This window comes from Molossus molossus, unplaced genomic scaffold (genome assembly GCF_014108415.1).
Source record: "Molossus molossus isolate mMolMol1 unplaced genomic scaffold, mMolMol1.p scaffold_m16_p_10, whole genome shotgun sequence".
Classification (NCBI taxonomy): domain Eukaryota; kingdom Metazoa; phylum Chordata; class Mammalia; order Chiroptera; family Molossidae; genus Molossus; species Molossus molossus.
The window spans coordinates 77,517,274-77,544,185 of NW_023425345.1; the positions used below are offsets into that span (position 1 = coordinate 77,517,274).

Genomic DNA, 26,912 nt, shown 5'->3' on the forward strand with positions numbered 1-26,912 from the left:
CAACTTAACCGCACTTTTCTGTTTTCCATTTACTGTTTACACATTTTGCACTTGGGATGAGGGAGGCTAAGGCTGGGTTCTCCCTTCTGAGATTTCTCAGGTGCAATGTAACTAATTTCTTTGTCCCTCCGTTTCTCTGCCCAAGCCCTAGCTTAGGGTCTAGGGGGAGGTTAGAAGATTGTGAAAGCATGTGAATGGCTCAGGCTGAAGAACTGGGGTATTAAGTCCCTGCTTTTATTTTGGTGCCTGATTGGGGTGGAGACTGCCCTACTGTACCCCCTGTGAAAAAACCTTGAAATATAACCACTCCATGCAGGCCCAGCTGTTGAGGGTTTTCTTGGTGAAAGAATGAAATAGCATACATTGTAAAGTAGGAGTCTTGGGCTCCAGACATTATATGAGGACTCTGGACAAGTTACTTCCTCCTCTTATGCTTTTTCTTTTAAATTTATCTTCATGAAGATAAATTTAAAAGAAACTTATCTGCATAAATGGGAACAGGTAACTCACTAAAGGATTTCAATAGAAGGACAGATGATGTTAAAACAAGATACTGACGTTTTTAGCTTGGACAAGGGGACAGACATTCCCAGCAACTTGAACGTGAAAGACACTTCCAACAGCTCCCATGTGTATGCATGCGCATCCTTTCCCACAACCCCAACCCTCAATGGAATTGCCTCCTCTTTACAGATAAATCCTAGGAAAATGTAACCCCCAACCTTTGGAATCAAGGGCACAGCCACCTTGCTATAACTAGTAGGTCACTTTTCAATGCAGGCTCAAGGGAAAATCCAATCAAGGGCTACAAAAAAAAAGATGGAGTGGTAAAACAGAAGAAAACATCTTAACCGGAATAAAGGCTTATATTCGAAACCCAAGCAGGGTCCTTGTCCTTTGAGGGATAAAAGGTGGAAAAATAACAGCAAGACAACAGGAATAAAACCCACATGAATCACTGTGGCATCCAGTTTCTATTCACAAAGAAAAAGCTCCAGTCCATCTTTTAATTTTTTTGAAAAATTCCTGACATTACAGAACTAAACTGAAATGTATTAATATTCCACTCTTACATTTCCATGACAAAAAAAATTCATGAGCCAAAAAAAAAAAAAAAAACCAACAGGGAAAAGCTTATAAAACTAAATATGGATCTCAGCATTAACAGCTGAACAGAGAAAGGAATTAAAACGCTTTAATTAAAAAATCACGAGTGGATGATAAAGTGTGTAGAAACTGAAAATTTACAAACTATTTAAAACCTGGAATCACTGACTGTTCAGAAACTACACAGATGGATCATGGGTGGTGGTGAACAGCAGAAAGGGATTATGGATGAATCTGTATTGTTCTAGCTGCTCCCCATGCCACCCGTCTCCGAAGAAAGCCTGTAACACAAAACAAGAACTCAAAGTTAGTTTGAGTGCCCAGCTGCACCTCACCTCCAAATCTTTCCACCTGGTGGTAAACTGTGAAATAGAATTTATGTGAAACATACTCAGTGGTTCAGTATCAAGAGCGACATTTTAAGGTTTCTTGGATTAACCAGTACCATATGAAAGCCCTGAAATCCAAGCTTCATGAGGGCAAAATTACCTCAGACTCAAAGAGAACCGAGGACCTTGGTTAAGTGTGTGCGTAGCTCACACTATGTTCCTTAAGAACCTCTGTGGGAGACACTTGATGAAAATACACCACACACTAAAGTATCCTCTTTGAGTCACAAAACACACAAGCAATGTTTCTTTACTGCTGAGCTTTTATTTCTACTCCTCCTAGATACTGATAGAATAGTTTAGGAAACATTTATCTGAAAGTAGCCTCACAAGGCTAATGCTGAGACAGCTTTTTATTCTAGAACAGTCCTAAGTTTCTCTATCAGTATGAAGGCTATTAAGAAATAATGTAGTTTTAAATGCTAAAGGATGTCAAAGAGGACATCCAAAGGGAACAGCAAGTATGAGTTAAGAATTATACTCAACCTATAGTTGTTAGGGTTAGTTTTTAGAACTTAAAAGTGGAAGCCAAAATAATTTGTTTCGGCAACTCTTTAGCTTATTCTAGAAGCTCCCAATTCTGTGGTCTTAAGACAAACATCCTTGGCTATAATGTCTTTGTTTGAAAACATCATTTGAAGCCCTGGAATCCAATTGTGGGCTTTGAAGAAAAGGTATGTAGGCATTATGGCTGGCTTCGCCAATATTAAGTAGCCATTAAAACTTAGCTTCCAGCCCTGGCCAGTTGGGTTCAGCAGTTAGAGCATCGGCCCACGGACCAGAAAGCCCTGGGTTCTGTTCCCACAAAGGACCTTGGTTGCGGTTTGTCCCCGGCCCCAGCTGGGGTCGTGTGAGTGGCGACCAGTCAATGTGTGTCTTCTCACATCAATGTTTCTCCCCAACCCCCACTCCATCTGAAGATAAATGCAAAAATATCCTCGGGTGAAGATTTAAAAAAAAAGGGGGGGGGGGCTTCCATTTTGAATAGAACTAAATATGTTACAGCTGAAGTTTCAGTTCACAAATTTACTTTAGGATGACCAGCATAGTCCTGGCCAGTTTGGCTCAGCAGCACTTTTAGAGCATCAGCCCACGGATCAAAGGGTCAAGGACACCTGCCTCCATTGAATGTTCCATCCCCAGCCCCAGATGGGTCATTCAAGAGGCAACCAATCAATTTGTCTCTCTCACATCACTGTTTCTCTACTTCCCTTCCACTCTTAAAAAAAAAAAAAAAAATCAAATGGAAAAATCTCAGGTGAGAATACATTTATATGACTGGTATTCTGCATCTCTTCCACAACAATGACCAGAGGGTCAAGAAAAAGATGGGTCAACTACAAACTACTTTCAAGTCAGAAATGGTATTTCTGTCTGGGTATGAAGGGGAATATTTTGTTCTTAAAGAGTAGACTCTTGCCAGTGCCAAAATGGGATAATCTAGGGTAACGCAAACAACAGGCCCTGAATGAAAGAATTTAGGGGAAACTGCTGGAAACAGTTTAGATCTAGGACCTACAAAAAATCAAGTTCATGCAAGAAGGTGGTGGCACTTTGCCACAAAAAAAAGAGCTTAGAATTGTCCAAAATTTATGCACACATCCTGAGCAGGGATTGGAAGAGGGAGGCAGGTGTAGAGGGGACAAGGAGATGGGAAAACCCAACCAGAAATATTCTTTTAAGGACTCTAGGTGATGGTAGTCAACTCCTCAAAACATCTGGATTCCTTCCCAGCAACCCCTCTTTCGGGAGAACTCATTAGGTGAAGAAGTCTTCTAATTAAGGACTAGATAAAAATAAAAACCAGGTCTCTGAGGGGAGATGCTATCAGCAAGATTAAGTCCAAACTAGAAAAAGAGCTTATATAAGGAGAGCTGGGCCACATGATTAAGTAGCGGCTTGTAAATAACAAGAAAAATCCTATCTGGACAATGAACTAATTTTTGCCTTTCTAGTCCTCCATGTAGACTTGGGGCATGTAAAATGAACTCAGGCCCAATCTGGGATTGAGGTGCCACAATACCAATTAATGTATTGCAATATTCATGAGCAATCCGTTTTTGTTTTTGTTTTAACACAACAAAATAAACCAAAAGGAATGTGGGAAAAGGTCCTAAGAAAATAAAACCTCTACAATGGTTCTCTAATGCCTTGGGGAAGAGCATTATATACTTTCATTACCCTGGCAATATGTATTCAGGTAGAATGGAAGATTACCAGATGCCTTTTGCTATTATACCTATAGTATTTCTACCCTTTTATGGAGAACAGTAAGGCTTCAAGGGAGATTAAGTACACATTTAATTGTTAGTCCTCACTAGTCATCTGTGTGATTTGCAAATTTGTTTTCCTAGGGCCTCTGTTTTTTTAACCTGATAAATAGGTGGATTGATGACTTACAGTTGCTATTAATGGTTCCTTCCAAATCTAAGTCTATAATTCTCTACTCATGATAAATAGAGGTTGGTGGTGAGACAGAAGGATAAGCAAGGAACAGAAAAAAGGATAAAGGGACTGAGTCTAGTAAATCAGGGTTGATTTTTAGCATGACTGGACAGAATCTTGTCCAACTTTGGGTGATGTCACAAGTTGATTGTTCAAGACTTCCCCAATGTCATAGGAAGAGGAATGCCAGTTTAGAGGAATACAGATAAACTGGCAGACTTTAAACTTAACCCCCCCCCATTCTGGGTACAGAAATAACTTCTTTGTATGTATGCCCTGTAAAAGATCCTCAGAGTATCCCACTCACCAAAGAAAACAAGCCTGGGATGGATAGCTCTGTTACTTGCTGGTATTGGCAAGGTAAGGGATCTGAGAAATCAGAGAATTATTCTTCACTAAAGAATCTTCTTGCCAATTATGGAAGACCCTCCGAATTTAATCTGCCACAGATCCCATCTCCCTTTGTGGGGAATGACAAAGGACTACAAAATTAACCAGGGATACAAAGAGATCCAGTCAGTTTTACCGACTCCCTAGTCAAGCCACAGACCACAAGTTCCCACCCCTTTACCCTTCACAGCACACGGTCAACTAAGGTTCTTACTGTGGCAACTTTATTACAACTAGAAACACAAATCTGGCCAAGGCGGCCAGCTGATAACTTAACCATTAAATAATTAAAAAAAAAAAAAAAAAAGGTTAACGGAGAAGCTTTTATTCATTAACACAGAGCCTAACACATTGTTATATTGCAAGGCAGAATAAAGCTACAAAAAAGTAACAGAATGAGAAAGAGCAAGAACTGTGGCTCTAGGTAAAGTATTCAACAAGTCAGACTCTGAAACAGGCACTCAGCTGAAATGACCTAAACCTAAATACCCCATTGCCCCCACCCCCACCCTGTTATCCCCCAAATAGTAAAAAGGAAATGTCACAAGCTCACAATTGTTTGGTTCTCACCAGTGTTAACAAAGGAAAACAAAATGAACCAAGAATTACATGAGGGGGTGCCTCAAGATATGCAATCAGTAGGGGGAGAATCTCTGTTTCTCGCCTTTCAGTTTGTTAGTTACACATGGCACGGCAGAGGTGGTGGTGGTGGTGGTAGCTGAAGCCCCGGTACCCTTAGCAGCAGACACAACATTTAGAGCCAGGAGAGGGATGGGTTTCATGCCAAGCAGACTGGAGACACAAGGGGCGGTCGGAAGAGGGTTGGGGAGGCTGGAGGGTGCGTCGGAGGTCCCCGCTGTGGCGAGCGAGGGGGTGGTGGTGGAGGAGGAAGAAGAAGAAGAAGGGGTGGAGGGTTGAGAGAGGTTGATGCTGAGGTGATCAGGGATCGTGACGGAGGCTGCCTGGGAGGAGGGTTTAGCGTTTTCTAAACTGTAACAGAGGAAAAAAGGAACAAAAAAAACGGGTGGGTGGAAGGGAAGACCACAAAAGGGAGAAAGTACAGGACAAAAACCGCTTCAGTTATCAGTAAGTGCTTCTGGTTGCAAATTAGGAAGACCTAATACCAATTTGTGACAAACTGTCTTTTAGTTTGTATCCCACCCTCTAAAAATGTATACTTGCCAAATTTCATTTCACAATGCTATTTAAAACTATGGTACAGAAAAAGCTGGCTGAGAAAAGAAACACATTTCTATGTATGACACATTGATTCAACCCAGAGGTCAGAAAGGAATGATTTCAAGTAGGTAATAACACTCAATCTCCAAACAAAGATCAATGTTTCACCCACCAATCACTTGTTAAGTTCTAGGAAGTTAACCCACAGAATTGAAAAAAATAAAATAAAATTATTTCCCTGTAAATTAATATGAAAGTTTCCTTCCATCTCCACAGCAAACTAACAATATATTAGGATGGACAAGGGAAAGAGATCAAAGTAGGTCAATGAGTAATTTCAAAGAATGTAGCATTTTCAAAAAAAAAAAAAAAAAATGCTAAGAAAAAGAAGCATAGATAAGAACTAGAGAAGCTTCATTTCTGGTGAGGGGTTGTGGTGGGAGGAGGGAAAATAAAAAAGAACCTTTGTTTTGTGACCGACTATACTTATAATACAAACCTTCTAAAACTGGAAAAAAATTCAAGCACTGCCAAAAGTAAAAATACTGTTTCTACTCCTAAAATTAGCTCCAAATAACAGTAATGACCTATAACTCCCAAATGCCTGCCGTGTCTAAGTCAGAACTACTGAAGTCTATCTGGATAATCCAACGCACAAGCTGAATTCTTCAAGGGCAAGAAGGCTCCTCTTCAAGACTCCATTTTGTTTACTTAAAGTCCAGGACTGCTGCAATCCATGAAGGAAGGGATAAAGAAGGAACTCAGATGGCCAGAATCAGGGCAGAAATGCTCACAACTTATTACTGAAAGCATAGAAATCTTTCTTGCCTAGTAGTGATAATAAAACCAGTTTATTTGTTGCATTCAAACCGGGCCAAGATGAGAAAGCTTTGTGCATGCAGAGTCCTTGCTTTGATGTTAACTGAAGGAAGCTTCAAGAAGCTTTGATCCATAGCCTGGACAGTTTCATTAAATAAGATGATCATGAAGAGTAACTATATCAGGAAAGTAAAGTAGTGAAGTTCTGTTTCCTTACAATGTAGCCACTGACCTAATAATACAGGGGGTCAGGCAAGCAGTTTACATTTAAACAAAATCTGACAAGATCCAAGGCAAGCCTACCCAGGAAAATAAATTCCAGCTTCCAAGAACATGATTCTTGCCACTTAACTACCATCCCCACCTACAAACAAAAACCTTTGTAAACAGCTTCCGTGAAAAGCTTATCACCATTTCACTGTAAACATTAAGCATATGATGTGCTCGTAGCTGAAGAAGAAAGCAGATCCAAACACAGAAGTCTTTTCTACAAAAAGATTAGTAAATACCTCCAGGCATAAAAAGAGAAGGGAAAAAAAGTCAGAACCACTACTGGGGAACTGATAGATTCTTAACCAAGTGATAAAGACCATGAAATAAATACATGGTGAGTGTAAGCATAACAATATAAAATACTTATGAACTCCTTTCGCTTGCAGTATGATTCAAAACTTGAATGCACAACAGAGACCGAATAGTTATAGAGGTAAATAACTAAACAAAGGCGACATAAAAGGGATGTCTAACCTCCTTGGGAAATAGGCTAACACTGGTTTAAAATGTTAGTAAGCAATGAGAATGTGACTTAAGCACTTATGCTGAAAAAGCAAGAAAAAAATTTTTTAATTAAATGCCTTGTAGGATGCCCACTGGACTGTAAATAGTCCTGCTGCAATCATGTTTAGTAACATTAGCTAGCTTTGGATAAGGAAAATAAAACCTCAGGAAGTCATTACTGGATGAGATGGTGGGGGGGGACACACTAGGCATTTCTGAAATATTCCAAAACCTGTGCCCCTCCACTTTCCCACAAGCTCTGAACAATAAAACACAGTTACAATTTGAGAAAAATTGATGTTTTCAGAATAAATGGTAATGGCTGCCTCCAAGAAACTACATTGCTGTCATATTAATTAATTATCCTTATTTCAGTTAAGGGTACCTTTGGAGCCTAAACCAGTGAGTGAAAGATATATTGGTCTATAATGACATGTATAGCAAGAGACCTACATTTGGTTCTAAGTATGAATGGCTCCTGCCAGAGCACCTGACCGACTACTGAAGACATGCTCCCCAACTTTCCACTCCCCAAACTGTCAAAATTCAAATCCAAGCATTCTATTCTCCCTTCCCCAACCCCATGCTAACTTATGACAATATGGTTACTTTTTCTGCTACACTAAAGATGGATGAAAATAGGGCTGGACTTAAACTTTATTTTTCCATCTTCATCTCTCCCCACTCCCACTCCCTAAATAATCCCACATTTAATAATACATTTTAGCTTTCCCCAACACACACGTAAGTTGTGTGTTGACATAAATAAGACAAAAAAAGGTAGGGAACCCTTACCTGACATTGATTAGATATTGAGCCAGGCTAATGCTGGCAGCAGATCCAGTGATGGTAACCTGCCTATCAGTAGATCCTTCCACTGGGTTCGCAATTTTGATCTGCGCCCCAGACATCTGACGGATCTCATTGATTTTAGCGCCTTGACGCCCGATTATGCAGCCAATCAACTTTAGGGAAGAAAAACAAGAATACACAGCAAATTAAGAATAGCATAGCTGAGTCTAAGAATTCCATCCCACCCCTCCTCCAGCCTTCTACAGCTTGGGTCCATGAATAAGGCAAAAAGGCACTGTAACTACTACTAGCTGCATCCTACACACTCTACTCATATACTCCTGTTGGAGTTACACACTGCTCTCAACTACTGCCTGTTCTTTTGTCTGACCACTAGAAGTCAGAGCTAAGTGAGCCAACTGACTCCTAGGAGCACAGCTCATTCATTTTCTCAGAGTAAATCCAAAGACAAAATAAAACATAGCAAAAATAATAACAAATCTAATTCATCATAATAAACCTAGAAATAAAAATACAGGGCCCTGGTCGGTTTGGTTCAGCAGTTAGAGCATCGGCCTGCAGTCCAGAGAGACCCGGGTTCAGTTCCCACTAAGGGCACGTATCTCGGTTGCAGTTTGTCCCTGGCCCTGGTTGGGTCATGCGGGTGGCAGCCACTCCATGTGCACCTTTCATGTCGATGTTTCTCTCTCTCTCTCTTCCTCTCTCTCCTTCCCATTCTATCCGAACAAAAAAATGTCCTCGGGTGAGGATAAAAAATAAATAAAAATAAAAATAAAGGCATCTTGGTTTTTTGAGGGCAACAAAGTTGCCTAAAACTCATCCTGCCATGATTATCACTTTACTACACAGACAAGAATTCTAATTTCTAATGCTTTTCCCTTGGGAAAAAGTAAAAACCTGGTCTACAGTTGCACTGTCTAGTCCTGTAGATACTAAGATGTGATTATTAAACACATCAAGTGTGGCGTGGGGCTAGAGAGATTGGGAAACTGTAGTTTTATTATTCTTAAACAGCCACATGTGGTTTGGTTAGTGAGTACCATATTGAATAGCACAGATATAACATCCAAAGGCCACTGCTTTAAGGATAAGGCTTCAGATTCTACAAGAAACAAAGGCAAACAGAGGCAAAAAGTTTCTTTCTACCTCATGAGAACTCAACAAAAGTTTCATTAATTTTCTTCACTGATTTATTTTTAAATCCTCACCTGAGGATATTTTTATCATCAGATAGTGGGAAAGAGAGACAAAGAGAGAAATATCAATGTTGAAAGAGACACATCGGCCCTGGCCGGTTTGGCTCAGCGGTTAGTGCGTCGGCCTGCGGTCCAGAGAGACCCGGGTTCGGTTCCTGCTAAGGGCATGTACCTTGGTTGCAGTTTGTCCCCAGCCCTGGTTGGGTTGTGCGGGAGGCAGCCACTCGATGTGTCCCTTTCACATCAATATTTCTCTCTCTCTCTCCCCCTCCCACTTTATCTGAACAAAAAAATGGAAAAATGTCCTCCGATGAGGATTTTTAAAAAAAGAGAGAAAGAAACACATCGACTGGTTGCTTCCCACATGACCCAACCAGGGCCTAGGACAAACCGCAACTGAGGTACATGCCCCTTGACCAGAATCAAACCCGAGACTCATTGGTCTGTGGGCCGATGCACTAACCGCTGAGCAAAACTGGCCAGGGCTCCAACGATTTTTTTTTTTTTTACATCCTCACCCAAGGACATTTTTCCATTTTTTGTTCAGACAGAGTGGGAGGGAGAGGATGAGGGTGAGAGAAAAACATCGACATTAAAGGGACACATCGAGAGGTTGCCACCCGTACGACCCATCCAGGGCCAGGGACAAACTGCAACCGAGGTATGCGCCCTCAGTGGGAACCGAACCCAGGTCTCTCTGGACCGCAGGCTGACGCGCTAACCACTGAGCAAAACCGGCCAGGGCTCTATCGATTTTTAATCAGGATCTAGATACTTTAAATTTTTTAATTTGGTATATAAACCCATTTTCTTTCCCTAGGCCTCAAAAGTGGCATGACACTACTAAGACTTCTATTCTTTAAAACCAATTCTTATCTTCATCCTATGCTATCCAACAAACTATACTTACATCATTTGGAATGGTGAGTTCATGAGAAGTAGTCTGAGCAGATGCATCCAAACCTGCTAAAAGACAGAAGAGAGCAAAAAAGTTCAATGCACAGCATACAAACACCAACTGATTTGCACATTAATCTAACAGAAGGAAACAAACTGGAAACCCAGCATTGGCTGTTGGGATTCATCACTAACTTGGAAACCTCAAAGAGTAAAGAGGGGTAGAGGGGTAGAAACAATGCTGGAAAGGTTCCTTTGTATACTCAGGAGAGCTGATTTCATGCCATTTCCTGCAAAGCCCAGCCTATTAGGGTGTAAGGGGATAGAAGCAATGGGGAAGGGAGTATGGTATCCTTAAACAGGACCAAAATCTAACCAAGTCCTTCTGCACTTCTCCCCTTTTCTGCTTAGAATTTCCTGCTGTTGTATTCCAATTTTATCTCACCTGATGCTCACTAGCACCAGTGCCAATATCATGCCTGTAATTGGGTACCATGGGCTCTTGGCACACATGCAGAGTTGCTTTAAATATACTTGTATCAGATTAACAGTGACCCCCCCACACACACACCCCCATACCCGCACTATCCTAACCTACACTCAAAGGTCAGAGAGAATGAAATGGCAGCCAGGTGAGGGAAGTTCATTTCTCCAGATTTATTTTCTGTCTTTTGCTCAATTGCTCATTTAATTTGTTCTGGTTTTTATTTTGTTTTCCAAAGAAAAAGAAAAAAAAAATCTGATCGGCAAACACTCGTACCCATCTATAATGGCACCTGGACTGGCCCAGGGCAGCTAGCTAACTCTCAAGTCTAGCCTTGCTCTCAGCTGTGGTTGTGAAACTCAACACTTTCAGAAGGGGGTTGGCCAGATCCATCAAGGGACCCTCAGGGGGCACCAGGCCCACCCTTTTGCTCTCTCAGCTTCTTTCTGCCATGTGCATGTTGCTGGTATGTCATGGGCAGTGAAACAAGACTCCCACCAGTTTATTAATATAACAGTAGAATACTACAGATTTTTTTTTTAATCATTACCCCAATAGCCTTTCACCTCTGGAGAGCTGGATTCAATGCCTGTTAAGATACAAGTGAAAATGAGTTTGGTGGTCTCATCCTAACCCTATCGGACAAGTTATTCCTTATACAGAAAAAAAGCCCAAAACAAAACAAAACAGAACCAAAATACACTACACAATTTGGCACAAATGGATTGTCTCTACCCAGCTCTGTGAAAGCTGGTGGAAAGAAAGGGGGTGCCAATCAGATCAAAGGGGCAGCAGTGAGAATGGGTTAGAAGAAATGTTAGCCTACCCTTTGCCTGACAAGCATCCCCTAACTTCACCCCAAACCTTCCAGGGCCTTTTTTTTTCTTTTAGAATAACTCACCCCAAATGAAAACCAAGTTAAACACATTACCTCCTTTGGTTTAGCCACAGAAGATAGGCAAGTTTAAACCAGCAGGATGCTGGGTAATGAAGTTTGTCTTAAACAGATGTCAAACTGAGACCTTGGGGCTGGCCTCTGTCTTGTACTACACCTTACAAAAATAAACACTGAGGAATCCATACCACTGAATCCGGTGTTGCCATGCGTCATGGGAAAATGAGACTGTTGCATTGCCAACTGGTGCAGCTTGGTCAACTACATGGAAGAGAACAGAAAGGTTGGCATTAGAAGAGCAACAGAGCCAAGATTCAAGCACATTTAAATTTGAAAATGCAGAGCTCCTGATCCCAAGTTGATTCTACTACTCAAACTACAACAGAGGGTAAGGATGGGGCTTCCAACACAATCCTGGGGATGGGCAGAATGCAAAGGTTTAAAACAGGAACCAGGTACAAGAGAATGAATGCATTTTAGGTGTATGAAAAGAAAAGCAGCAGCATCCGCCCAACATCCAACCCCTTGTGGGCTATTTAATAAAGGTGTTTGCAGCCATTGCCAAAGTTGCCTCTGGGACAAGCACAGACAGGCTAGGTAAATAAACTGTGCAGTGGTGCTAGGGAAAACACACCATGCAGGGTTCTGTCAGAATTGGGAGAAGGGAAGGAGATGAGGAGGGTAAGGAGACTGCAAGGAGGAGATTAAGATGAAACCAAGTGAGTTTTAGCCCCTCCCCCACTACTTATTTCTACAGCTATTTTTCTTCATCTATATAAACTATCTTGGCTGTTGTAAAATAATTCATCTTCAAGTATACTTTCCCTCTTGGAGCCTACTACTAACCAAGAGCCAAACTCAACTTCCCTAATCTAATGCTCAGCACCTACAAGTGTTAGTTAGGATACAGGAAAAGTGCAGAAAGAAATGCCCTTAAACAATCTGAATACTAACACTTTTAAATAGTAATTTTTAGTGGCAAGAAAGGTTTTATTCAATTGAATACCCAAATATTCAGCTTCCTATCCCTCCCTGTGTAAGCAAGCCCCTTTCCCACCCCTCCAGATGCTTTTAAAATTATCACCTCAAATTGAGGAATACCCAAAGGCAAACCCATCTCCCACTCCCCCCATGGAAAGGACTCCACACAGAGATGTATGGTTCACTGTCTGTGCCTGGAAATAACAAATGACAGAATACCATGGAACATTTCTCTTTTAGACTGAGTAATCTGGAACACGGGAAAATAGAGCCTAATATTCTGCCAGATTATAATTTCCAGGGATTAAATTCAAAAGACAAACAGGTGCCACTATGCCCTGATTAAAAATTATTTAAGGGCTGAAATATGGGATTTGCCTTGTGAGGAAAACACTTAATATTGCAATTGTTTTAAGACCCAACTCATTTCTGCCTACATGAAGAAAGGAGACAATTTTGGATGGGAGAGGGAGCTTTTCAAAAGAAGAAGTGAAAACAAAACTTACATCTGGCTGTGGAATGGCATACTGTCCTTGAATGGTATAGGCCTACAAAAGGAGGAAAACAGTTCCTATTAAAAACCAATCACGGACAGCCACCCAGTTGGGAGAAAAAGACAGATTTCAACTAGCCAGGAAGCCAGAGTTGAACTAGAGAATGGGGAGGCCAAGGATCGAGGCAGTAAATGCTATCTCACAAATACAGTCAGACCCGAGTTGGCCTTCTTTGAATCCTAGTTATGACTTATTCTGGGAAGCCTATAAAGGGAGCCATAGCCATGTTCCCTGCAATCAAAGGCAAAATACACATCAGTTTCTTAATGAAAATGTAGGAAGTGGAATTAAGCAATGCCTCGATTGACCAAGCCTCCTTCTTTCTCCCTGTGTACAAGATAGCCTAGGAGGAAAATGGTCTCTTCCCTCAACCACCCCAACACCTCTACAAATCATGGTGATATGAATGATTTGTGTTTGCACAAACCTACATGGCATGTTTTGAAACACATTCCTTTCCCTATCTTGTTTTTCTTTACATCTGCCTAAAGACCTTAAACGCACTAGAAGCTAACTGAGTCCCTAAGTACTAGGGCGCCAACACAGAATACACACATACACACACACACACACACACACACACACACACACACAAAATCACTGGGTCCTAAGTCCTGCCTTCTCCCACCTCCCCTCCTTAAAAGGCACTTGCAGCTCCCACTACGCCCTCCTCCCACCACACCATAACCTCCGAAAAAGAGTTGGGTCTTCAGGGCAATGGGGTGGGAGACAAGAAGGAGTAGGAAGGGCAGGGAAGGAAGGAGTGGCTGGCTAAGAGGATGTGAGGCTTCTCACATCAGTGGCCAGTACCCCCAAAAGTACACCCAGGTGGGGGTGGGAAGGTGAAAATGGGGGAGGAGTGGAAGATGGGGAAGAGAGGTTGAACAAAAAGAAAAAAAAAAGAGAGTTGGTGTTACCATCTGGTGGGCTACGCGGCCTGTGTGAAATGAGGTGTGGGGGGGGTCAGTCCAGGTCCCCGTGGACAGGTGGTGTCCACAGCACAAAAATCACCAGCGCCACTGGCCCCCCGCGTGTTGGCAGTCTCAGCTGAGGCGGAAGGATTGAGTGAGCCTTGGAGACTGAACATCCCCTCTCACCTCTAGAGGTGGTCCCTCCAGGTCAGGGTTGAGGCACATGGACGGGGTGGTGTGGGGAAAGCTCGCACTGTCGCTGCCTGTGGTGTACCTGTCCTGTGGATAAATAGAGGATTTCAGTCTCCAGGGCTGTCAATCCGGCACCTTGTCACCAGCATGAAATTCACACAAAAAAAGTTGTTTAATTTTTCCTTTTCCTTTAAAAAGTAGCTCACAACACAATTTGAAACGAGCTGCAATCAGTCAATTAAAAAAAAAAAAAAAGGTTACCTAGAGGCAGATTTCACACTGCACAATTGGGCTATTTTCAGTAAGAATAAAGGGGTAAGGCAACAGAGCTGATGCCAGCTCCTGGTCAGTGGGGGATTAAGTTGAACCCCTATAGAGCCCACTTTATCACAAATGAACAAAAGACACAGGTCCACCTGTGGACATTGCATGAACTGGTCCATTTAAAAAGGCCCATGGGAATAATCCATGACAGGGCCACTCATGGAAGAAGCTGCAAGCTTTTAGAGGGTGGTCAACTGAATGAAGGGGGGGAGGGAAGGGAAGCAAAGAGGTAAGAAGGGGGAGGTGGGTAAGGGAGGGAAGGAAAGGAAAATGAAGGAAGAATTGTAAATAGAAAGGAGTGCTGTGGCACAGCTTAGGAGTCTTTATAATCCCAAAGGGGAGAAGCATCCAGAAGAGCAGGAACCTGGAGTTCCTGGAGAGAAGGGAAAAAAACTCCTACAGCTAAACCTTGCTACACTGACTCTGGCTGGGCCTTTGCTTATCCTGCCCCTTTTCAGATCAACTGACAGTCCTTTGATCAAACCAGTTTGCACAAGGCTAGTGTTAAAAAGCAAGGTACTAAACTGTTTCAAGGTAACACTGTGACATGATTGACTTCTTGTGAAAACTCCCAAAATTACATGACAAACTAAGTCTCCCAAAACTTGTTCAGTTTTATGCCAACTCAACAGAATGTGAATGAGCCTGACTTCAAGTTTATGCCTCCCAAGTTCAAATACAAGATGGAACTAAATAATTGTGCTCATAAACAGGACAGCCCCATGTGGGTAAAGGAATTTTGAGTAAAGCACTTGTTTAGGCAGCTACCAAAATGAAGGTCACTATTCCGACCTGCAACCCAGTATTTTAAAAACTGACCTACCTACTCCTCAAATACTAACCAATAAAGCATAAAACTACCATGGTGATCAATGCTCTTGTCGTAAAGATCTAACTTCGTAATAAACCATCCATGTGCCGAGGATCAAGTGTTTAGGTGGATGAAGGAGCAGAAGCAGCCCAAGGGGGTATTTGGTGTTCTTACTCAAACACCAAAGGTCACAGCACCACTGCCCAACATGCTCTCCCCCACTTCTATTCTTGCACACTGAACCATTTACCCCAGCTGATTTGTTATGCCATGTGGGTTCAAACCAGTGTTTATGAGGTTAAGAATCTGGGGAACAACACACTGGAATTTGGGAGTGAAGGGGTAGGAGTAGGGGAGGTGAGGTGGGGGGAGGGGAAGTTTGTAGGACACTCAAGTTCTGGACCCCCAATTTTGAGACCACCATCCAGAATCTCCTTCAGAGGTCCAACTCTTTGCTACCTTTATTCAGACCTCTAAAGACTACCCCCATTAAAAAACAAAAACCAAAAACATGGATGGAGTGGGAATAGGGATAGTGACACCAAGACAATTTAACCCTTTTTCTAAGCCAACCCACCTTAAATCACCAAGTAATTGACCTCTTCGAGTGCCTACAAAACTCCCATTGCCTGTTAAAATTAAATAAGGGCTTGGCATTCATAGCTTTCTCCAGTACAAAAAAACAAATAAAACTAAAAGCAGGTCAAACTACGGCCAGAGTATATGTCTCAGCAAGCATGCAGAGTGGCCTCATGTGCTGCTGGCAAAGTCGACATTTCAAATATAATCCTCGTTCATATCTAGCCCAGCAATAAGAATTTTCTTACCTGACCACCTGCAAAGATGACCGGAGAACTGGACGGCTTGGGCCGGTACGGGATGGTCACGCCCTTCGGGGGGGACTGGGAGAGAGTCAGAGGGGAAAAAAACAAAAAGAGATAAGGTTTCAAAGCTGCTTCAGCTGTGTGGCTTAAGCTCACACAGGTCAGTTAAATTAAAAACTGTATTTCCATCCCCTCACCTACCAACGTTGTCTCTGGCTAGATCTAATCTGAAATCATCTGCAGTTATTTGTCTTTAAAGTAGTAAGATGGTCCATGGACTACACAGCTCACACTAATTCTCATCAAGGCAGATTCCCCTGTAATAATTTAGGCATTATTTCCATGTTTTCAAATGAGTCTAACAAACATGAAAAAAAACCTATGTGGTACATGTGTACATTTCAGTTGGTGATTTTAGGATCTTAATTTGGGCCTGAATAGGAAATTAAGCCAAAATAGAAAATACAGCACCCAAATGTTACACCTAAAAGAATACAGACACTATCTATAAATAGTCCAAAGGCTCATTCAATATTTTTCTAAACTCTACTTAAAAATTTTACTTTCCAGCTCTGGCCGGTTTGGCACAGCGGTTCGAGTATCGGCCTGCGGTCCGGAGAGACCCGGGTTCGGTTCCCGCTAAGGGCATGTACCTTGGTTGCAGTTTGTCCCCGGCCCTGGTTGGTCGTGCGGGTGGCGACCACTCGATGTGTCCCTTTCACATCGATGTTTCTCTCTCTCTCTGTTCCTCTCTCCCCCTCCCACTCTATCTGAACAAAGAATGGAAAAATGTCCTCGAGTGAGGATGATTAAAAAAAAAAAAAAAAAAAATTTTACTTTCCTTTGTCACCAATATGAATCCAACTCCATATGATAATTCTAAAATGTAATGTCCCTTAATTTTGCTATTCTTTCTTTAATTGAACAACACATACCAGGACCTTCATAAGTCATTCATAAACACCATTATGGATACATTTTTTTCTATACAACTATCACTTAGAATATAATCCTGCCACAAAACAAAGAAATTTAGAGAACTCATTTAAAGTTGAACGTAACCAAAATTCTGTAATCCAAAAGACAACTTAGCTTCTCAGGAACCCAGATACATCTTCTAGCTACTCAGTCCAAATAGTGAAGTTTCCTCTACCAATCCCACTAGAATTGCTATAATCCAAAAGATCACTGTTGCTTAGCAGTTTCTATTTTTTCCTCAGACTATAAGAAAACATAAAGATGGGGGGAAGAAAAATATGATCTCAGGGAACTTCTCCCTACCCCCACTGGAAGCTTCTAATAGCTGCACCTAATTCTGGTCTTACTAAATATAGATTAGCTGGTCTCCCCTAATCACCCTCCCCCCATTCTCATCATGAGCCTGAGGGCTTACCTCCAACATGACCACGCAGATCTGTTTCACACACTCAATGATGGATTGCGGAATGCCAGCAATAGTGATGGCCCGCTCAGTTGAGTTGGGGAGCATATCCCCTGCCACCTGGACCTGAGCCCCTGTACTCTGGGGTAAAAAGAAATTTAAAAATCAGAGAAAAATAGTTCATACTTACTCTTACAATTCTTCCCAGTTAACAACTTTAGAATCTAAATACGATAGATATTTATCCCACCTCCTACCTTACTCTTTTTTAACTTCCCTTCCTACTCCTCACTTATTCCAGATAGGACCATTTAATCACAGTTATAAATAAATTAGCCTCTGACAGCTAAGAATAAGCCTGCACAACAGTCTAAATTTAACCTGCTCTCAAGAAAAAGGTCCTTCTTTTCCTTTCAGCTAATGTTAACTGTGGGCTAACTGTGGGCTATCAAACAAAAGCCCCACAATTATCACCCATTTTCATTCCTATTAATCAAATATTTATATTAAGCCCATGTTATGTACCAGGCACCATTTCAGATGCTAGAAATACACCAACAAAATCAAAATCCCTATTCTCATGGTACAACCGGCTCCCAAAATCTCAAACTCATTTTCCTTTAGAAATCATTCAAATTTAATTCCAACATCCAACTCAGTAACTCCTAGATACAGTTAAAAGCTTCCATAATTCAGTGTAACTTCCACAATTTAAAAGAGAGTGAGATTACCGCTACATCCCAATATACCTTCCTGTTCTGGCCAAGGAAAACATTTGCTATTATGATATATCAAACTGTAAACTCCTTATACGTTAAAAAGAATCATGCAGTTGCCAAATCATTAAAAATTGTAAAACAAGTAATATAAAATAGTTGGAAATTCTAGTTAACTTTTTCAATCTGATTTACTCTTAAAAATATATGAACTGTAAAAAAAACAATTGTACAATACTTTCCATCTCAAAATAATCAAGTTGTAATCTTCTAGGACTGTTTCTTTTATAATCTTCAACAAATGCTAACTTTTCCTAGTCATACTTAGAGCTAATAGAAAAAGCCACATAAATAATACTTAATGCAAAAGGAGCACAAAAGTGACCAACCTCTCGTATTTCCTTGATCTTGCAACCACCTTTCCCGATGAGAGAGCCACACTGACTAGCAGGGACCACCAGCCTCAGGGTGACTGGGGGTCTACTGGCAGCTGTGCTATTGGTCATAGAGCTGCTGATGTCCTACAAAAAGAAAATTAGTCAGAACACTAGAATATAAAAAGTTTAAAGCAGGATCCCTGGGAACACATAACTGCCATAAAACAACCACTTACCCTTAATAAGGGACATATCATACATACATATATATCTATATCATGACCCACCATCAAAAAATGTCCCCTTCAAAACAACTATTTTTGAAAAGGTAACACCTACAAACTTCATCAGAATTAGCCCTATATATATTTATTCACCCTGGGGGAAATGTTGTTCGTAGAGAGAGAAAAACAATTATTAGTTTTGGAAATTAAGTGTTAACTGACCAAAGGAAAACAAGATTAAAGTCAAAATTAAATAAAATGTGAGCCAGGCTGGTGTGGCTCAGTGTTTGAGTGTCAACCAATGCACCAACAAGTTGCCAGTCAATTCCTGGTCAGGGCACATGCCCAGGTTGTGGGCCCTGATTCCCAGTAGGGAAATGTGGAAGGCGGCCAATCGATGTTCTCTCTTCGATGTTTCTATCTCCCCCTCTCCCTTCCTCTCTCTTAAAATCAATAAAGAAAAAAAACTATATTGGTTCCAAAGCCCACAGTCTTTCCCATAACTATGCTGCATTCCAAAAGTCATGGATTTAACCTAGTTAAATTTAGACTTCTGAAGATTAACTGGTTTAAATATTACTCCTCAGCCCTAACCTCTATATAGTAGCTACAACCTGAGAACTGCTTAAACATAAATTCTCAAGTCAAGGACATGTTTCTTATTTGGTTAAAGTATGAACAGTAGATTTTCTGAATGTTTGTTAAGCCACAAATTCTGGGTTAGCAGGATCTTGTAGATCAGAAGGTAACATTTCTCATCTTGGCAAGGTAAGTTTTCAGCCACCATTAAGTATCCAAGCACCAATCAAGCAACAGCCAGAAGCTCTCCTCTGCCTGTGGTGTCAATTAGAGATTAGCAGTATTACTGCAGAAGAGAGAGGAAGCCAAGACTGAAGACAAGATCTTGGGGGATGGTTTATGGCTGTTCAGCACCTGAAGGGTGAAAGTGGCTTGGTGGGAAAAAAACACAAAACTTCCTATGCCAAATAGCCTGAAATGAGTATTTTGCTTTTGATTGATAATCTGTAAGACATTCCCTCCTCCAAGAATAGCTTCAACACAAAATTATCAGATTGATTTTTTTTAAAAATATAACTGGCCCTGGCCAGTTTGGGCTCCGTGGTTAGAGTGTCAACCCGCGGACCGATGAGTCGTAGGTTCGATTCCAGCCAAGGGCACGTACCTTGGTTGTGGTTCATCCCCAGCCCTGGTCATGGTCAGGAGGGAGGCAACCTTTCGATGTGTCCCTCTCCCGACAATGTTTCTCTCTCTCGCCCTCCCTCCCACTCTATCTGAAGATAAATAGAAAAATATCCTCTGGTGAGAATTAAAAAAATATATATATAAAAATATATAACTGCACCCAGGATTGGAAGACATCTGTATTTGTGGGTACATTAGTGTTTAGCAGGGCCCCTAATAAAGCACATTAATCTAGTTCACTCAACTATGAACTGGGAACACCAAGTTTACCAGCACAGTGGTGGTATGCCTTAAAAACTATTGGTCAAGATTCATAAACAATGCTGCTTTTCCACAAAAATTTTTTATAGTGAGACCCTAGTAATAGTCAAACTATTTGTTTTAATACTCAATTGACTTATTTTTTAAATTATAGATAACCAAATTTTGGAAATGCTGAAAGGGAGCAAAGAACCTATCTACAGTCCAGCCGGTGTAGCTCAACGGCTGAGCATCGACCCGTGCACCAAGAGGTCGCTGGTTTGATTCCTGGTCAGGACACATGCCCAGGTTGTGGGCCAGATCCCCAGTGGGGAGCATGCAGGAGGCAGCCAGTTGCTGTTCTCCCTCATCGATGTTTCTCTCTCTCTCTCCCTCTCCCTCTCCACTTCCTAAGACCAGTAAAGAAAAAAGAAAAAAGAAGTAAAATCAAAAATAACTTATTCACAGACTTTTATCGTCTAGTCTGTCCTTGAGTTTAAAATATCCTTTGAGCCCTGGCCGATTTGGCTCAGCAGTTAGAGCATCGGCCTGCAGTCCAGAGACCCGGGTTCAGTTCCCGCTAAGGGCATGTACCTCGGTTGCAGTTTGTCCCCGGCCCTGGTTGGTTGTGCGGGTGGCAGCCACTTGATGCGTCCCTTTCACGTCGATGTTTCTCTCTCTCTCTCTTCCTCTCCCTTCCTCCCACTCTGTCTGAAGAGAAAATGGAAAAATGTCCTCGGGTGAGGATTTAAAAAAAAAAAGAAAAGAAAAATGTCCTCAGGTGAGAATAAATAATAAAATATCCTTTGACAATCCCTAAGCTATCTAGAAGCAATTAAAAGTGAAAAATGAGAATGAGGGAGGAAGAACAAACCTCTTCCAGTTTGTCAATGATCATAGCAAAGGCTTTGAAGATGGCATTAGTGGGTCCAGCCAAAGTAATAATTCTCTCAGGACAATTCCCTTCTGAGATGTTGATACGTGCACCACTCTGGATAAGAAACAGAACCAAAAGTTAAATAGACAAAAGATCAGAGAATACATAGATATATAGACTCTCCTAAATAACATGGGCAAAGAGGTCCTACACACATGATCCTGACACAAGGCAATGTCAGCATCATTTCAAATTCTGTTCTATGTTTGTACTCAAATAGACTACAAAACTTGCTTTAAGCTCTGGCTGGCTTTGTCCCTATATATCAAGGTTGTGGGTTTGAGCCCTGGTCAGGGCACAGACAAGAAGTAACCAAAGTGGAACAACAAATCAATGTTTCTTTCTCTCTCTAAATATCAATAATTTTTAAAAACTGTCTTAAGTCTTGAATTGAGGCTAGCTAGAACTACATTTCCCAGCATACTACTTGTGATTAAAAATAACCACGCCAGAAAAATACTAGCAAGATTCTTCTCCTGAGACCTTCGCCCTTCTAATCACTTAAGTAGAATTTTTAATTCCCAAGGTAACAGTCCCCAAAACTCCCCCATAACTCACCTCCTCCCGCATCTTCTTAACTGATTCTCCTTTCTGTAAGAGGAAAAATCAAGAGTGAGTTCAAACTAATTCAACCCAGAATGACTAAATAGTAATTAGAGTTGAAATGAAACGGTCTTACCTTTCCAATGATACTGCCAACTTCCTATAATGAAGAAAACTAGTGTCAAATAAGAGAAAGCTTGAAGTGTTCACTATTATGAATAAGAATTTTTAACTGTTCAAAATAATTTTTTAAAACCAAGAATTTTGGGGAAGGGGAGTGAGCGGGATTATTCTTTACTCAAAATATAAGTGAAGCTCTCAAAGAATAAGGAATAACAATACAGGAATGACTAAGTGCTGTCTTTGTGTTCAATATAAGTTATTAAAAAAACAACATATCATCCCTGCTTCAAGTCTCCCAAATGTTTAGACAGAGGAAATCTCCCTATCACAAGCTACAGCTACCTCTATCAGAGAAATCTTATCACCAAGGTATGACAGTCTTTCTCTCTAGCCTCTAGTTAAGCCTTTCCTGATCAGTGGAGCTTCCCAGTGAAGCCTGTCCATTTTCCCACTACACTCTCTCATCTATTCTGCTTAAGAGTGCTAAAGCCAGACACCCCACAGTGCTAATCTGATGAGCTCCAAGATACATGTCCTCTCTTCCTGGCCCCTCCCCTAGCAGTTACTATGACCCAATTTCCCAAGCTGGTTCATACCTTTCCATGCATAAGTAGCCGGATGGTGAGAGTGACATTTAATCCACCTTCAATCACACCGGTGTCCATGTCGAGCAGTATTCTGGGGAGCTGGACTTTGAGTAGTCAAGTCTTTGGTCACTGGTGGGGGAGGAGGGGGTGAAAGCCAAAAACTGAAATGCAAACATGACCAAATGAGAGGAGGAAAACAATAGGAGAAATAGGTCCCTGTTATTTTCACCATTATCAGTGTTTCCAAATGACTCTTCCTTAAATGACAGCCTTTCAATTGGCAGGCTTGTATACATCCAACACAAATGCAATAATGACACCCATTAACAGCTCAGGTTCTGTTAAAGAGTATGGAAGGCGACTGTGACTGTCAGTTCTCATTAATGGTCAGGTTTCTGCTGACTCTTGGGATGAGGAAGATTCCTTCAATTGGCAATGGTTCTAAGGGGAACTGCTGAACGTGCACCACTCATCCTTCAGCAGAATTAAGCTTCAATAAATTACAGAAACACCTGGAAATCATGAGGTCAAACCTCAAACTAACCCACTATGGAGAGCAAATGACCTTCTGCTTCCCTGTTAGAGAGCAGGCTTGGGCTGAAGGCTAAAGAGGACACATGTAAATTTTCTTCCTAGTAGCAATTTCTAGGTAAAGAAATTGAGATGAAACTCTAATTAAAAGTTTTAATGTTGATAGATGACATCAAATAATTAAGATTTAAACCAATCACTGAAAAAGGCATTATCTGAAATGCCCTCCATGTAGGCTAATTTTCCATATTCTTTAGAAAATGACTCAATACATTCATTTAGTATAGCCTTCTCTCAACCCAAGTTGATAGTCACTCAGATTTAAAATGTTTTCTTGCTTCTGTTTATTAACCTTTTTCACCATTCAGTCTTTATTCAAGTCTCTTAAATTTTCTTCCAAAGAAAACAATAAAAATAAAACTGATATTGCTAAAAATGTACTGTGTAGTTGTTTTGAGCAACAACAGTAATGAGTCTTTCCTACTAAGAAAGTCCTTTCCCCAACTAGCCTCAACTTAACATTTCTTTTAGAACATTGACAATGTTTAGAGAATTTGTTTTGATATACCTTCACCTACAATACCCTTAGGACCTAACAGTGGCAGCTGTAAAAGACTTTCTCCAAAGTTAAGTTTCTTCACTGACATTTCTAGTATCCCTCCCTTCAAAATTCAACAACGAGCTCTTTTACAGCTAGTTTCCCTTCACAAAACTGGTCACCGTTTTAACTTTATGCTAACACTAAGCCCTCACCCAAAATACTTAAAAATGTTTAAGCGGCTGCTAGACAATTCTGTATATGGCAAGCTGCCCCATGGCTACCTCAGAGTGTGATTTTTTTAAAAGATGGGCTTTACATCCCAAAGCACTCTTCCCCCATTTTCAGAATAATTATTGCTGGCAAAAATCCAAAAATTTAACACTTTCCAATCATGGTAAAACAAAAGTGCTGGGGATGGAGGATAAGGGGGAGACGGGGCAGACTCAGGTCTTTAAGAATGACTTTTATTTAATAAGATACTGTAACACTGATAGTTTAGGTCCTTATTCCCACTCACAGGAAGCACTTCACAAATATCACAAAAATGTAAGTTTGAAAGGGCAAGAAAACTGAAAAACCTGTATGAAGCCATTTCTTGAAGTACGGCACGAAGGTGCATTTCTAACTGCAAATCATTCAAAAAATTTCTCTCCTGACTAGGTGAATATAAATACACAATCCCAGCAATACAGCTGTTAATCCGGCAGTCCATTACCCCTTCTATAAATAGCTCGGCATGAACCTATACCGGCTAGCATTTTGTAATTTCAAAATTCGTTACCCCGAGAGAACGTCCTGAATAACTCGGTAACAGGGAGGACCTGTCTACCCTTTCTTTAACTCCGCAGCCCCCCACCCCTCGGTCATCCTGGCATTTTCCGCTTAAAAAATGCCTCCCCTCCCATCCCTCGACTAGAAGAGGAAAAAAATAAACGGTTCGGTCGGGGGGGGGCGCTGCGACCCAGGGGGAGGAGCCGGACTAGCAGCGCCTCTTCGCGTGGCTGCGCCAGCGCCTGACCCCCGCGGGGAGCCGCGCTCACCCGCCCGGCCAGCAAGCCGGCCATCGCCTTCCCCCACCCCTCTCAACCAACAAATCCACCGCTGCCCCCCCCAACCGCGCGCGCGCGCCCTCCTTAACTCCTGCGCAGCCGCCACCGGGAAAAGGCGGGGGGAGGGGGAAAGGCCTTGCACGAGGCCTACTAGGCCGCGCCAGAGCCAGGGCCTCGCGTGAATGGCCGGCCTGCTGAGTGAGAGAGTAAGCGCTCACGCGAGACTACGCGAGGCCGAGGCTCGTGACGAGGACCGGAGCCCGCTAAGAAAGATGGCAAGAGGAGAAATAGTGCTATAGCTGGGGGCGGAGGGAGAATTTTGAAGCTTACCTGCAGGCGCGAGGCGACTGAGGGGAAAAGGGGAGCGGGCGGGAAGGGGAAGGGCGGGAGGCCGGGGGCGGAACAATAGGGGCGGGCGGGAAGGCGAGGGGGGCCCCGCGGGCGGGCGGAGGAGGAAAGGGGGGGTGGAGGAGGAGGAGGAGGAAGGGGGAAAGAGACCCCGGGGCGGGTGGAGGGCGGCGGAGGGCGGGCGGGCGGGCGGAGGGCGGGCGGGCGGGAGAGGGCGCAGGCTGCGGCTGCTCCGGCTGCTGCCTCTGCTGGTCTGGGAGGGGGACGGGGCGGAGCGGCCCGCTTTCAACCCCGCGCACCCTCCGACCCCGGAAGCGCTAACCGCCCCGGGGCCGGCGAGGCGACTGCGTCGTCCAAACCTTCCCCACGCAATACAGATGGCCTCCCAATGGCCTAGAGCGGCTCTGTGGACAGCATCAGCACCAGAGAGACAACACCTGGTAATACATGGCGAAGTCTATTATAGAGCGGCAGCATGGGGGCAGGGAGGAAACTAGTGGCCCCTAGTGGCGTAATTGGAAAGTCCAGGAGTAAGTGCGAAGAGAGTTGGCAGTGGACATGGATAAAGGAGACAAGAGGGAAAAAGAGATGGCTGAAGACATCCATCTGAGATGAGAAGAAACGGGAAGAACTCGGTAATCTACAGTGATACTCAAAAACAGAAAGAGAAAAACACGAAGTTGCCACATTGGAGGTAACTTTTACACCAACTCCTTACTCTGAAAATTACTAACTAAAAAGGAAAGATTTAAGCATTTACCCTCTCTTTTTAAGAACTGCAATGTATTCTTAGTTGATAAAACTTTTAAAAAGAGTTCCATCTAATAAATGTAGAAGAAATGAAAGGGTTAGAAAATCACCAGTCATTCTGCAACACAATATGAAATAATTGATTCAAACAAGTGTTATAAATCACCAAAACTTTAAGCAAAAGGTTGTTAGGGAACAGGATATTATCATGGTGCCAAATATCACCACACAGATTATTTGCAAATCGCACAGAAAAAAAATGTAACTTGAAATGGAGTGCTCTGATAGCCAACACCTTACTCAAGGGATCAAACTTTGCATCGTTAGTAGTAGGGCAACTTTGACATATTGTAGGAGAAATACTATGTAAAAAGTGCGTGATGAAATATTTAAGGGTAAAGAGCCATGATGTATGCAACAGACTTTCAAGTGATTCACATAGGTATATCAATAGAGCAAATATGGTAAAACATTACCAATTGTTGAGTGTAGGTGGTAGGTTGTGGGTGACCATTGTAATGTTTAAACTTTATTTTTCTTAATTTTTTTTCTTTTTTTTTATCCTCACCACAGGACATTTTTCGATATTTTGTTCAGATGGAGTGGGAGGGAGAGAGAGAGAGAGAAATATCGATGTGAAAGGGACACATCGAGTGGTTGCCATCCAAACGATCCAACCAGGGCCGGGGATAAACTTCAACTGAGGTATGGGCCCTTAGCGGGAACCAAACCCGGGTCTCTCTGGACCACAGGCCGATGCTCCAAGCGCTGAGCCAAACTGGCCAGGGCTCTTTTTCTTAATTTAAAAAAAAATCTTCACCGGAGCCCTGGTCAGTTTGGCTCAGCGGTTAGAGCATCGGCAGGTGGTCCAGAGAGACCCGGGTTTGGTTCACCCTAGGGGCCCATACCTCAGTTGCAGTTTGTCCCTGGCCCTGGTTGGTCCTGCAGGTGGCAGCCACTCAATGTCGATGTCTCTCTCTCTCTCTCTCTCTCTCTCTCTCTCTCTCTTCCTCTCCCTCTGTCCCACTCTATCTGAACAAAAAATGGAAGAATGTCCTCAGGTGAGGATAAAAAATATCTTCACTGGAGAATATTTTTTCATAGATTTTCACATAGAGTGGGAGGGAGAGAGATAGAAAGAAACATCAATGTGAAAGAAACAAATTGACTGGCTGCCTTCTGCACAACCCCAACCAGGGCCTGGGACTAACCGAAACCAAGGTACGCGCCCTTGACCAGAATTGAACCCTCGACTCATTGGTCCACGGGCCAACACACTAACTGCTGAGCCAAACCGGCCAGGGCTGTACTGTTTAAACTTTTAAAACTAATTTTCATTAATAATAATTGGGAAGCCCTGGCCGGTTTGGCTCA

At 42.2% G+C, this 26,912-nt stretch overlaps 1 protein-coding gene across 17 annotated transcripts; it reads right to left on the reverse strand.

Moving 5' to 3' along the window:
* Positions 1-940: 940 nt before the first annotated feature.
* PCBP2 (poly(rC) binding protein 2) lies at positions 941-25,046 on the reverse strand. Of its 17 annotated transcripts, XM_036252819.1 has the most exons (16): positions 24,771-24,808; positions 22,329-22,480; positions 21,746-21,769; positions 21,625-21,657; positions 21,004-21,120; positions 18,475-18,606; positions 17,382-17,510; positions 15,992-16,078; positions 14,024-14,116; positions 12,879-12,920; positions 11,580-11,652; positions 11,047-11,085; positions 10,026-10,081; positions 7,902-8,071; positions 4,996-5,321; positions 941-1,388 (listed from the first exon to the last, which is right to left on the reverse strand). In XM_036252819.1, the coding sequence occupies exons 2-16, from the start codon at positions 22,395-22,397 to the stop codon at positions 1,330-1,332; spliced, it is 1,449 nt and encodes a 482-aa protein (XP_036108712.1). In that variant the 5' UTR covers positions 22,398-22,480; positions 24,771-24,808; the 3' UTR covers positions 941-1,329. The 17 variants fall into 17 exon arrangements, with proteins under 17 accessions (XP_036108712.1, XP_036108699.1, XP_036108698.1 ...); XM_036252806.1 differs by lacking the exon at positions 4,996-5,321 and having other exon boundaries at positions 10,026-10,078; positions 15,992-16,066; positions 24,771-25,046; XM_036252805.1 differs by lacking the exon at positions 4,996-5,321 and having other exon boundaries at positions 15,992-16,066; positions 24,771-25,046.
* Between the last annotated feature and the right edge of the window lie 1,866 nt (positions 25,047-26,912).

Excerpts from the sequence above, each read along its gene's own strand:
- PCBP2 (XM_036252819.1), bottom strand. The coding sequence starts at position 22,397 with ATGGACACCGGTGTGATTGAAGGTGGATTAAATGTCACTCTCACCATC. Across the intron at positions 17,511-18,474 it reads AGATCAAGGAAATACGAGAG|AGTACAGGGGCTCAGGTCCA; the intron begins GTTGGTCACTTT and ends TTTTTACCCCAG. Across the intron at positions 11,086-11,579 it reads TGGCAACACCGGATTCAGTG|GCATTGAATCCAGCTCTCCA; the intron begins GTATGGATTCCT and ends GTATCTTAACAG.